Source organism: Nymphaea colorata, chromosome 2 (assembly GCF_008831285.2).
Source record: "Nymphaea colorata isolate Beijing-Zhang1983 chromosome 2, ASM883128v2, whole genome shotgun sequence".
Taxonomy (NCBI): Eukaryota; Viridiplantae; Streptophyta; class Magnoliopsida; order Nymphaeales; family Nymphaeaceae; genus Nymphaea; species Nymphaea colorata.
Genome location: NC_045139.1, coordinates 14,854,533 through 14,867,107, shown reverse-complemented (window position 1 = coordinate 14,867,107; position 12,575 = coordinate 14,854,533). Strand labels below are relative to the sequence as shown.

Here is a 12,575-nt window from a genome sequence, read left to right as displayed (position 1 = left end):
GTGTTAAGTTGTAATTGGGGCACATTAACATATAGTACCTCCAAACCAAGATCAATGTTTGTACAACTGGGTCAAAATATTCTCATTGAAAAGCAAATTTACTGGTTATTCAGGTACACACACATATATGGGGAGAGAGAGAAAGAGAGAGGTATACATGTGGTACCTGCCTTACTGAAATGAACACACACACACACACACACAGACACACACACACATATTCGTTGGAAAAGTTCGGTGCCCTTGTGGTTATTGAACCCTTCTGTTGTGCTTGCAGCTGATGTTTCTGACATTTTTCTCCATTCACCAAGAAAAAAGTTTGCTACTTCACGGTTTCTGAAGCTCTCAGATGCAAGTTGGAACTTATACTTTTAATCCCCAAAATGATGGTATCAACCTGCCCAAGCAATATACCATGTGTAAATAATTAAAAAGTGGTATGACTGGGGCCGAAGTAGGGTCCTTGATCCCTCATTAGATCATTGTAAGGAGAAGGATGTGGCAATGTGCCTTACCCCTGAGGTGTGGCTTCTTGCCGGTGCATCTCCAAAGGCATGTATGACGCATTCAAGCTCTTATTATCTCACATTAGGTCTTAGAGGCAAAAGGGCTTCACACCTTTGGCATACTGCGCACTTCTAATAAGATTGGTTCCATTGATTAAGAACCATAATGTCTCTATGATTCTACCCGCCTCAAACATTGTTATTGGATATTGGTTCTTGGGGGCCCCTAGATTTTAGTAATCTCATATTTCCAATACAACTTCTGCACCCTTTCTCTGCAACTAATATCTCTTGATCTAAATGCTTCTCAGGGGTTTGGGCCGTTAAAATATTGCTTGCTTTAGATAAGCAGTATCCGAAGGAATTGGCTAATGCAGTGCATGAGTTTGTTAAGGTAAGCCTTTTCAATTAGTGGCACACACAGGTATACATGATGTTTGGACATATTCACATTCATGTTTGTACTATACAGATGGAGTGGGTTCTAAACCATGAAAGTTTGGAATGCTAAAGACTTGTCTCCTATGTCACACGGGTATTGCTCAAACGGGCAGTACCCGACACTGACCCGGTATGGTATTGGTACGGGTATTGGTATGCTGTTGGGTAGGGTCAAAACCGTATTGGGTACAATCAGTGTACCCAGGGCCATACCCATCCATTTGAAGACCCATTCAAAGTTGATTAAGTTTTTTTGTCCAAAATTTAAAGTTTTTTTTTTCTTACTGTTACCGTGGCTATGCATACTATTTAATAAAGGTTAACTGTATATTTAGTGTTGTAGGAATTAAGATGCTGTAATAATGAAGGTTAACTGTATATTTACTAACTGTAATAATGAAGATTAACAAAAAAGGAGCGTAATAAAAGAGGGGGGAGGGAAAGAGAGGGGGAGAGAGAGCCACCGAACCTTAAGCCGCAGTATGTAAAGACTGTATAAATGAGGGAATTTAATGAGAAATTTCTGTATCTTGATTTTCAATTAACTTTTAAATAAAACTTCCATCTGAAAGTCTAAATTTCTCATAAGTCATGACCGGCTAAACAAGTAAAAATCAAGATACAGAAAAAAAGCACTGACAGTATGCAGTGGTTATATTGAAGTTATATGGCACCCAAGTTTTTGAATATGCTTCGTATTCGTACCTATGTGGCATAGCTTGTCTTTAGTTACCCATTTCTGGATCTAGTCATTCAGCTATATATGGATCTATGTTTCATGAGCTTGAGTTTCCAAATTCTGGGCTTGTATTAAGTGTATGTTCTTGTTGGAATAGGTATTTCATTTAGATATGTTTCCTGTGTCTGTATTTTTGTTTACCTCAATAGTCAATACTTGACGACTTAATGTTCAAGCTAGTAGTGCAAAAGAGAACGGTGGAATCAACTCTAGTATATCATAATGAATATCTCATGCTGAACAAAGATTGGTTATATTCTGCCTTAGAAACTGTTTTCAATTGGTTAATGAAGGTGACCAACAAAATTATTTAAACTAGATTCACTGTCATCTTTTGAACTTGTAAATTGATTTATAGTTTTGTACAAATTAAGTAGCGGTTCACCATTAATCATCTGTATATACATGTTATGTCACAAGGACACATTAAGGGATCACTGGTGCCATTTGTTTGGCCTCTAAATTTGGCTGAGCTTGAAACACTGGCTGAGCATATTGCAACCCTGGCAATGCATGTTCAGCACGTTCCTTTTTCTCTTTCTGGAAGTAGGCATGAGGACACGAAGTCCTTTTTAGTTTTTAACTTTTTAATCAATAGCAAATCATTGTTTGTATCTTTGTAATAAAAAAATGTTGCTTATAAAAATAATTCGAGAAATTGATATATCAATGTTAGGACAATAGCTGCTCATGTTGTGGTCACACTCAAAATGGCAAGTTACTGTTGCTTAGGAACTATACGTGTTTCTATCTACATATGCTGTACTTGCCTATGAATGCTTGTGAAGGGGGCAGGGGTCCAAAACAGCAAATATATTGAGACTCATACTAGTCCTTTGTTAGCTGTGCAGGTATCCTCTTTTCATCAAATTGATTTAAATGTTGTTTGTTTGCCAGAACCCAAACACAAAGTGTGGTGATGCTGCTTTTGAGAGTGCAGGCTTGATGTTTGATCTGGGGCCAAAGTTGCCCGTGGAGGTATCTAATTTGAAGCTGTGGTTCACACTTGAACATCCAAGGGTATATCCTTAATATTTTGATACATAAGTTTATGATTTTTCTTCAAAAAAGATTTCTGTATGTGCCTTTTTATTGGTATTGAACTGCAGCTCCCATAGTTGTATCATTCTCTTTCTCCTATCTGTACGTGTATAAGACGTTATCTGTTCCTTTATATCTCTTTTATTTTATCTTATTTCTTTTGAAATATGGATGCAGGCTGAGGTTCGTCGAGCTGCTTTGTCAGATTTAGCTAAAGCTGAGAAAGAGAAATGCATCAGTAAGAAGGTAATTTTTCAGAAATAATTTTGGGTACTGTGGATGAGATAGAGTGTGTGTCAGAACCCTGTTGATCACCCATGTTAAACCAATGCTTCAGTTGGAATTGAAAGCCTGCTGCAAATCAGTTCTTCCTCCTAAATGTCAATATTCATCTTTCTGGTGGGTGGCTCAAGCTTGTATTTTTGACTTATGCTGCAGTGTTGTTTGATTGGATGCCGATCCTTATTTGCACACAATCAAATACAATTGAGATTGGTTACTGTGATCTAATTAAAATATGTGCTTTCGGGCATACAATATAAAAGTGTTCAATAGAAAGTTAGAAACTGTGGAAGGTCAATTTTGATCTCTAAAAGGGTTGCTAAAGTGGGAGATGAAAGATCATGAAAACAGAAACACATTATTTATAGTCTATAGAATATGGATGAGAAACTTGATCTTTTCCATCAGTGGTTGCATGGTTTTAAGTTTTAACTTTTAAGCCTATTTTTAAGTACTTTGTAATTGCAGTGTATAAATCTAATTTTGCTACACCTTTTCTTTTCATAACTTGATTGTACACATTTTCTTTTTCTTGTGCTTTTTTCAAAAAAATGGTGAATTCTTGCAAAATGTTGCCACATGATCGTGTTCTGGTGTTCTCATTGTTTTTTTTCATTTTCAGATTACAGTAAATGTTCGAGAATCATTACTACGTAGGCTTCATGATGATGATCTTACTGTTGTTCAATCAGCTCTGACTGTGGATGGGTTATGTGGACTGATCGATCCTGCTGTCTTTATCAAAGCTTTGCAGGATATAACCTTAAGATGCTGCAACATTCTAAAGACAGGTGCATCTTGTCCTGCCTGATTGATTAAATACTGCCACCTGTATGGGTCATGTTTGAGCAACCATTTGCTTTATTAATCTGTCTCTCCTAATTTCTTTTCTTTGATCCTACTTAATTTTTGTTTTTTTTTATCCTGCTTATGTAGTAAAAACTCATCTTGGCTCATGCTAAGGTTCTTCAGGCTAACTTTGTCTGCCTAAGTAATGAGGTTTAATTTAACCCACCGGCTAAGAACTATAGGTTATACTTGGACTCACATGTGAATAAATACAATGTCGCTCATCTACACAAACTCCGTATTAAGAATAACTTGTACAAGATAGCCCGACTGACTAAGGTCTCACTTACAAGAGTGACTTTCGGCCTAAGTGGATGCTCAATGTTGTGCAAGTGGAATGTGTGTGCAAGTAATAGAAGAAATGCACAACCAAACCATAGGAAGTGGAGTGAGTATTAGAGAAAGGGGAGGGACTAGGCCAAAGGCCTACAAAGCAATGAGGCTCAGGCTCAGACTAGGCGGGCTGCTGCAGACACAGCGATGTTTGTCTCTGACTCTCTAATTGACGGACTAAAAGGAGATGCCTCCCATGATTTGGTCTGTAACTTTGCAGAGACAACTGGTATCTTAGCTTGGGATCCACAGGCTAAAGTAGCTACAACGGCAGTCCTTGCAATGGAGGCCTTAGATCTTGACAGGGTCAAGTGGCCTAGCGTAGGCGGGTCATGGTGACCCACTGCACTCTAGCGTGCTACGGTGGGTAGCACTATGACTGCCAAATAGGATGAAAGGGAGGCTATGGCTTATGCAGGTCCTGTGGGTGCGTGATAGGCATGTGGCTTGTTGTGGTTTAGTGGCATATGCCAATGTAAGATGCAATCAGCAGCTAGGATTGGCTAAGTGCAACTTCAGTGGCACTCAACTAAAGTTGTCCTTGCCGATGGCAATACTTGAGCCACTGGGTATTTTTGTGAAGGTGAAAATACGTGGTGATCTAGGTTAGTGCGACAACTAGAGGGAAAACTAAATAAGCAGGCTGGTACAGTTTGCAAATAGCGCAAGGGGAAACCAATCTAATTGGTAGGGCAGGTTTGGTAGGTTGCTGCTAGACAACACTCTCCGAAAACAATGTGGAAGAGAAATCTGTCTAACATCATGTATCTTGTCTGGGAGAGAGAGATATCTAAACATTTAAGAATTCATTTTCCATCTCCATGTACGTGTGTGCTAGGTTGGAGATGCTCACGTTGGTTGGAATAAGATACCAGTGGTGGCATGCAACACAACATAAATCTGCTTGGTTGGGGTGATAAGGGTCGATGGCGCTAAGGTTGATGGTGGCTCGAATCAACCTATTTCTAGACAACACAGAGGCAGGGGAGAGGATAGGCAGATGCCCATGATCTCATGCTTCTGTGCATGGTCTCTACTCGTGAGGGAGAGTTTCTGCCTTTGGCTGAATTGCCACACAAGGACTGGTCAGGCGGTGGCTGGATTGGCTACCATCTGTCGAAATTGAGATGGAAAAGAAGAGCAGGGACCACCCGGAGCAGGAAAGATAGAAGCAGACTCTAGTGCTTTATCAATTGCTAAAACAAAGATAAGGATGCAAGTTTTTGGAGTTTATATAATCTGTTTGAAATTCAAATCGGAGGTGAAAAATGTAACACCCACATAAGTTAGGTAGCACAAGATGAGGAGCGGTGGATTTGGAAGGCTGCACGGCTGCACCTTTAGCATGGCCGTTGCGTCAGTCTTCTGCCAACAGAAATGGAAAGTCGCATGGTTGACATACGATCGATTGACCTGCGTGCAATTTTGTACTTGTGCGGAGGTAGTTGTGAGATCCATGCAGCGTGCCTTATTTTTGTAGCAAACGTGGTCTGCATTCATTGGTGCAAGTGATATGGGTTCTGCTGCTGCTGTAATCCACAAGATGGAGGCAACATCCCTGATAAGATCCTGGCATGCCTTTTGATTATTGTTGCTCTTGGTCGGCCACAGTGACAACCTCTATGAAGTTATATTGGAAAGTGCGGATGTGGTCTTGACCCGAACCTATTGTGTGTCTTGCATCACTAAGCTTTGTGGTTATGGGTGGCCAAAATAATTGCTATGGCTGGGCCCTCACGTAATGTGCCTAGGCATGCCTAACTAGCATGGTTAGGCTTTGTGGTACAAAAGTCTTGTTTTTTTTTTCCATGCAAGAAAGGCTGAGTTGAAGACCCCCTCCTCCATCCTTTTTCCGTTATCTCCATATTTTCTCTCTTCTCACCTTTCCCTCTCATTTTTCATTTGTTTTTTTTTTAACCTCTCTGCCTTTCTTTTTATTCTATTTTATCTTCCTTTGGCAAGATATTGCATTTCATGAGTTGCTGTCAAGTTAGGGTTTTGCAGTCATTTTCTAAATTAGTCAATTATCATTTTATCTTAATATAGTATCTGGTTGGATGTCGTTAGTGTGGTCGTTAGTGTTAATTCACATAATTAGTTAAAGGCAGATGTATCTTCTTTATTGTTTCTGTTAATGCATGTAATATGCATTTTCTTCTGTAAAGTTTGGATGTGTCATCAGGTGCTTCCTTTTGAAGCATATGTTTGATTTATTTTTCCTTGATCCTCTGAAGCTTGTGATTCAGAGCATATAATATGCAAGTGATCATTTCTTATATAGTTATGGTCAATCTCATTGAACCTTGTTGTTCTGGTTACCTGGTCCCAAAAATAAAATTTGCTAAAATTAGCCTGAAATGAAAGAAATCTGTTCATGGAAATGTTAGGAACCACAATGATATTTAAGGTGCTTTGAATATTTGATATATATATATATTCTTTTACTGATTCATTTCAAATATTTTATTCAAAATATGAAGCAGTAGATTTCTAGTCAATGTCAATTTTTACATTGCTGTATCTTCATTTTTCTAAGCCTTTCCATGCATTCTCAGTAAGATAATTTGTAACCAACAAAGATAGTGAAACATCATCACATATTTCCTCAAGTGTAGGTTCAACGAGTCCTGATCACATTTTAAAAAGGGATGGAAGCCTGTCTGTTTCTTCCAACATTGATCTTGATCACATTCTAAAAAGGGATGGAATCCTGTCTGTTTCTTCCAATGTTGATCAGAATTTTTGGTAATTGTGTGGTGTTCATTTGGGGTGTAGTAGTATAACTATAAACTATAAACCACTTGTCTCCTAGTGCTGATTTGTCATTATTTAGCACAGGAAATTTACAACTGCTGTTTGACACTTTTGTTTCTATGTATAGTACATATGTGTATGTGTTGGGTTAATGAAACTATGAAAGCTATACAGAGTCAAGTGTTCAAATGCTGCCTCTTGTATCTGGTGAAAAAAACCTTTATGGGTGGGTTTACTTTCAGGCAAGCTTTAGCAATTGTCCTTTTAACAGTTGGCATTGCTTCCTTGTATTTATATTTCGTACATTGTATTTCTTCTGGTGAACATGCTTCCATTAAGATGTGATAAGCAAGTAGTTTCTCCTCCTCATCAAAATGTGCTTTTGGTTTTTCTTAATTTTTTTATTCCAAACAGTATTTTAGATTTTTGCTTTGTGAAGGATCATATGACTTTTTTGTGGTTCTATCAGTGATGTCTTGATGCTAGATACTGCGTTGGTAATAATTAAACTCTGGTTGCACATCAATTTGTGTAGTAACTGAATCATGGTCATTACAAGAAGTGGATGTCGTAGTTGTGTTTTGCTTTGTAGTGATTACAGGATTCACTTCTTAGTTTTTGCCGGTTTTCATCTTTCTTAGACATAGCTTATGTTGTCTTATAATCATTTGAGTAATAGATTGGCACTTTCATTTTTTGAGATGGCTAAGATGATTGTTATTCTGTCTTAGGTGTAACGAGATTCAATGCTATTGCATGTGATATTGCTGTGTCCTGCCTTACCCATGGAGTAAACGAGCTGGAAAAATGTAAAGCCAGCCATAAAGAGATCGCAACAATTTTTTTTCCTTTGCTTCTGGTTCTTCCCAAGGTTCTTCAGTTTGCCTTTCTTTTAGTTTTCTTAATTCTAGTTGTATGTTTGATCATTGTTTTGCTTGTTGGTATTGGTGGTGGCTGTATATTATTATTCCTCTTTTCCGAAATTTTTTATCCGGTCTTTTTAGACATGGAAGTTGAATTTGAGGGCATTGGAGTTGGCTAAGGCAGTGGACTGGCCGTTCTTTAAGTCTCTTGCAGACAATAAGGACTTGGAGACCATGAAGGAAACAAAGGTATTTTTGGTAAATCTTGTACACTACCACAACAGCTCTTTTGAACTTTTAGAATTTGAGCGCTTTTCAGAAACATATATTAAATTTGTGTGTCATTAGCATCTTCATGTCCTACTATTGGCTGTTTAGAACTTGAAATGTGTGCATGTGATGTGTGCTACTGGTTGGTTATGTGACATAAATTGTTTCTTTTGACTTTTGAGACTTGTTAACTGTTTTAATGGGAAATGGATTTGTAGGTTAGTTTTTTTACTTAAGGCATCCAACAATTCTAGGATATGAGCCTCAAAGAGAAGCCAGAATTGATGTAGATTCGTGGGTCTTAAATTTGTAGCAGGAAGACTTGACTTTGGGATCTGATCAGATATACTTTTTATGCTAAGTCACATGGGTATGAGTACAGGTTTAGAAAAGGATGTGGAGATGTGAGTATGGGCACAGCAACTTAGAAAATTTGGTAAGGGGGTATGGTAGGACATATAAAGTATATATGCAAAACACCACAAAAAGTTCAAAACAGAAGCAACATTTAAAAAAAGTAACATAAACAAAAATAATATATGTTAATGACCAATAGCCCACAAAAACAGAATGAAAACTGAGTAAGAAACAAGTTAAATAAAGTAGAAGTAAGTAGTTTGGATCAGTTTCGATCTAAAAATACCCAAGTGTGTCCCAGTACCTTCTTGCTGTGTCATTATGGTGACATAGGTACAGAGACCTTATTAAAGTACCCATGTGACTTCTATTATATGTTAGAACTTGGTGTGACAAGTAAATACATAGTAAAAGTAAATGTCATCTTAAGCATGGAAGGGTGCATCATGTGTACATGCAGCAGCATGGAAAAAAAAATTATAATTAAGATCATGTTCTTTCTTGTTGCTCTTGATGAGTTTGCAACTTTGCGGTCATTCAATAAACAAGAGATGCTCCTAGGCTGTAAAAGGATTTTAGTTGCAAAAGGATTTAAACAAACTGTAATGCTTGGCAGATTCAATAGATAGGTGCCATGAAAATATTATTGTCTCTCAAATTACATTTAGCTTCTTCAGTTCAACTGGTTTAACCTTGGCCATTTCTTCTCAAGGGCCTTTATGATTTGTTAAGATTGTGGTTTTTCCTTTTCAGAAGCTTGAAATTTTTGCATCTTCTGTGAACATGGAGACTATTGCAGTCTTGTCTCAGAATTTCACAAGACATCCAGCGAGATACATTCCTTGGTTGATGGAGTGCTGTATGGTATGTGAGCTGTCAATGCCATTTGTTCTCATGATCATGCTGAGATCCTTTATGATGCAGAAAAAAGGTATTCAGGCTATGATATTTGAAAGTAAATTAAGATACTTTGTCCTCATTATACTGTTTGTAAATATAAGGGATTTGTGCATGAAGCTAGTCATCATTATCATCTTTGTGCTGCATAAGCTCAATTTTCGGTGGCAGAAACAAGAGAAAACATTGGTTCAGGGAATAGGTAAATAGGTGGCAAACGTGATGTTTCAACATTCCAAATGTAAATAGTTTGTAATAGAGAATTGTGATCTGAATTGGAAGTTGAAAAAGTAATTTTTATTTTCAGTGTTCCTAAAAGTACATTTTCATTTTTCCTTTGGATATGAAAGTTTGAGAATGCTAATTTTTCAGTATTTCTGCAGTATTTTCAGTTTTATGGCTTTTCATATTGCATGCCGATTCGTATATCCTTTTGAATTGACTGCAGGAAAAATAATTTTAACTAACCTCAATTGCAGGGGTTAATTGTTTTTGGAGTTCAATTTAGAGTGCTTAGATTAGGTTCAATGATGGGTTCTTCCAGAAATAGGATATCATGCTGTGAGTGCATGCATTGCGAGAGTCTTTACTATTATCCTTATGAAACACATTTCAGGGCGCTTTGCTTACTTTTTTGGTGGTGCTATTGTTTCCTAGCTACAAGGACTGCACATTTTCTTGGTCTGTTTGAAGCGTGTTTTCCTGTTCTGAAGTCTGAGTGGCTCGTTGTGGAAGCCAACGGTGTTGCAATGCTTGCTGATGAGGTTTGCTTCCTGCTTAAAACTGTTCATGTCTCCCTGTTGTTCTTGATCAGTTCTCAATGCTTTTGTATGACCCTGTACCTGCTTATCGATTGATGCAGGTGAAGTTGGGAGAACTGGAGAATATTTTTTCTGAATACAATATTTATTGTCAAATTGAGTCAAAATCTGAGGTTGTGAATGCAAATCTTATTGTTTCTACCTGTTGGGTCCTTTTGGAGACATTTCGCATCTGGGTTCATGGAGATGATAAGGTGACCTCTATTTCTTTTACCTTTATTTCTTTGTGTGCCATTGAAATATTTGCTGACTTTGTTTGGGGAATGTTGTTGACCAAGTGGTTTTTTGGTTATTTCCATTTTAAATTGACAGGCTAAGAGTCAACAGTATGATCACGTGTTTGAGGACCTTTTTATTTTCTTTGCTACATCACAGTCCAAGGGCTTGTTTAAGGAGCATCTACGTTTGCTTGTCACAAGTTGCAGTCTTGATCCTGTTCTTTGTTTGTCTAATTTCTATTCAGATGAAAGTAAGTCAGTTATCCTTGTTCCTCTTGGCTGCTGACCTTAATTACCTCCAGTGTGCTTTGTATGTGGTGTTTTTCTCTGTGTATTTAAAAAAATTGTGGGCAGCCTGTGTATAATGTACGAGAAGGAGAAAACAAGACTAAATATAGAAGTGGTAATTAAAATGTAACAGTTAAACAGGTTGGACTTGCAAAGACTGTCCATGTATGTTAACTCACCGGGCCTTAGCTGTGGAATATTAGTATGTACTCATTTTCTAATTTTTTTTTGTACTGAATATCCTTGTTTAGTGCGATCATATCCGTAGACACTAATTTGAAGGAGGAGATAACATTTATTTAGTCGGTTAATTTGCCAGTAGTTATCATATAATATTGATTCTCATATTTCATCTTCAGTCCCTTTCTACTGTCTTTGAATGGGCATAATTAGCTTTTTGCTTCCTCGTGTCTGTCGGGGCTGTTCTTTTGAATTTTGTTGTTTTTTTTTTAATGAAAGAGAAGTGTAATTGTAGTAAACTGTCACCTAAAACAGTTGATGAACTTGGGAAACTACTTTCTTTCAGGATTTCCAGTGCCAGTGCAAGTCGAAAGTCTTAATTTGCTTGCCACTCTTTTTTCTACTTTGGCATCAACCACAGAGATCACAGTTCAAAATATCAACTTTAGCAGTCTCCAACTTGCATTTCCTGCAGTTCTTGTGCCACTCGCTAGTGCTGAGCAGGTAGACATCTCAATATTAGCACCCATTTTCCTCATCTTTTTTTTTTGGTCATACTTAGTTTGGAAGGGAAAGGTGAAGATACTTATTTATCCAAGTCTTGTGACTTCAGTCTGGTGTTTATGATTCAATTTCAAAGCCTTGTCTTTGCATGTTCAGGCAGTAAGAGCTGCTGCGGCCGATTGTGTGGAAAGGCTTTACAAACTCGGGTGTCATATAAATACTTCATCCAAGCAAAATGGTGCTTACTCTGAAGTTTGAGATTTTTTATTTGCAGTTTTCTTTCTCTTTTTGCAGAATTATATTAATGCAATTAGTTATTGCTGCAGGGAATAAAATTATGCTAGATGATGAATTTTTTTTGCATTCATGCTGGGAAGTCCTTGAGTTGATAATGCAACAGAAAAAGATGATATGTCTAGATCAGAATTTCTTCCAATTATTTATGAAGTCTTTGTTAAGTTCTAGATCAGACCTTCTTGTGCCACAGGATCTTGATAGAAGGTCTGGGTTCTCTACTCTTGCTTGAAGCAAACTAACATTGTTTCTACTAAATGCTTCTAGATATTTTTTCTTGATATTCATTTGCACACAATGATATACTTGTGATATTGTTTCCTAGATTTTGCATGCCTTACATTGCTGTTGACTGGTGGCAAGACTAAATTGTTGCGCATGATATTGTTAGTGTTTTGAGCAAATTCAATGCTGCTCCTGGGAGAATCGGATAACTAATCTGTCCCCTCTTCCAATTCCTGATTGACCAGCTGCTGCATCTTCTTGTCTTTCAAATGCATTTTCTCGAAGTGTTTATCATCGATGTCTTTGCATTTTCTCGCTCTCATGTCGTAAAACAATAGGCTGACTAAATTGACTAGACTGACCAACTATTATTTGGTCTGAACATTGGCCTGTAGATAACCAAGCGGCCAGTCGGATTAGTTGGGATTTGTACAACTAAGGTATCACCATAATAAGACTCACTTCCTGAACGTATGGTCACTGGGTTGGCTTCCCAAAATGATTATTTGACCATTACATGAAAACCCTGACCACGTCATGTCTGAAATGTGCCATCAAGGGTAGCCTTAAAAAAATCCAGCCAAAATTCCATTATCCATGATGTTTAGGTATAGCTGACTTTTTCTTTCTTTTGGTTGTTTTGACTAACCTCTTCTTTCAAAATAGCTGCCCACCCTCATTGAGGCCATCAAGCTTCTGCATTTTGAAATCAA

At 37.6% G+C, this 12,575-nt stretch overlaps 1 protein-coding gene across 3 annotated transcripts in view; it reads left to right on the top strand.

The window, feature by feature from the left end:
- The window catches only part of LOC116246802 (uncharacterized protein At3g06530), a 39,699-nt gene that overhangs the window by 16,409 nt on the left and 10,715 nt on the right, over positions 1-12,575 (top strand). For all 3 annotated transcript variants that reach the window (XM_031618667.2, XM_031618669.2, XM_031618668.2), the window contains 13 exons: positions 818-900; positions 2,584-2,706; positions 2,905-2,973; positions 3,632-3,800; positions 7,677-7,816; positions 7,950-8,057; positions 9,189-9,366; positions 9,990-10,096; positions 10,195-10,347; positions 10,466-10,622; positions 11,186-11,343; positions 11,500-11,581; positions 11,670-11,844. In XM_031618667.2, coding sequence (XP_031474527.1) covers positions 818-900; positions 2,584-2,706; positions 2,905-2,973; positions 3,632-3,800; positions 7,677-7,816; positions 7,950-8,057; positions 9,189-9,366; positions 9,990-10,096; positions 10,195-10,347; positions 10,466-10,622; positions 11,186-11,343; positions 11,500-11,581; positions 11,670-11,844 — 1,702 coding nt within the window. The remainder of the gene's footprint in view (positions 1-817; positions 901-2,583; positions 2,707-2,904; positions 2,974-3,631; positions 3,801-7,676; positions 7,817-7,949; positions 8,058-9,188; positions 9,367-9,989; positions 10,097-10,194; positions 10,348-10,465; positions 10,623-11,185; positions 11,344-11,499; positions 11,582-11,669; positions 11,845-12,575) is intronic.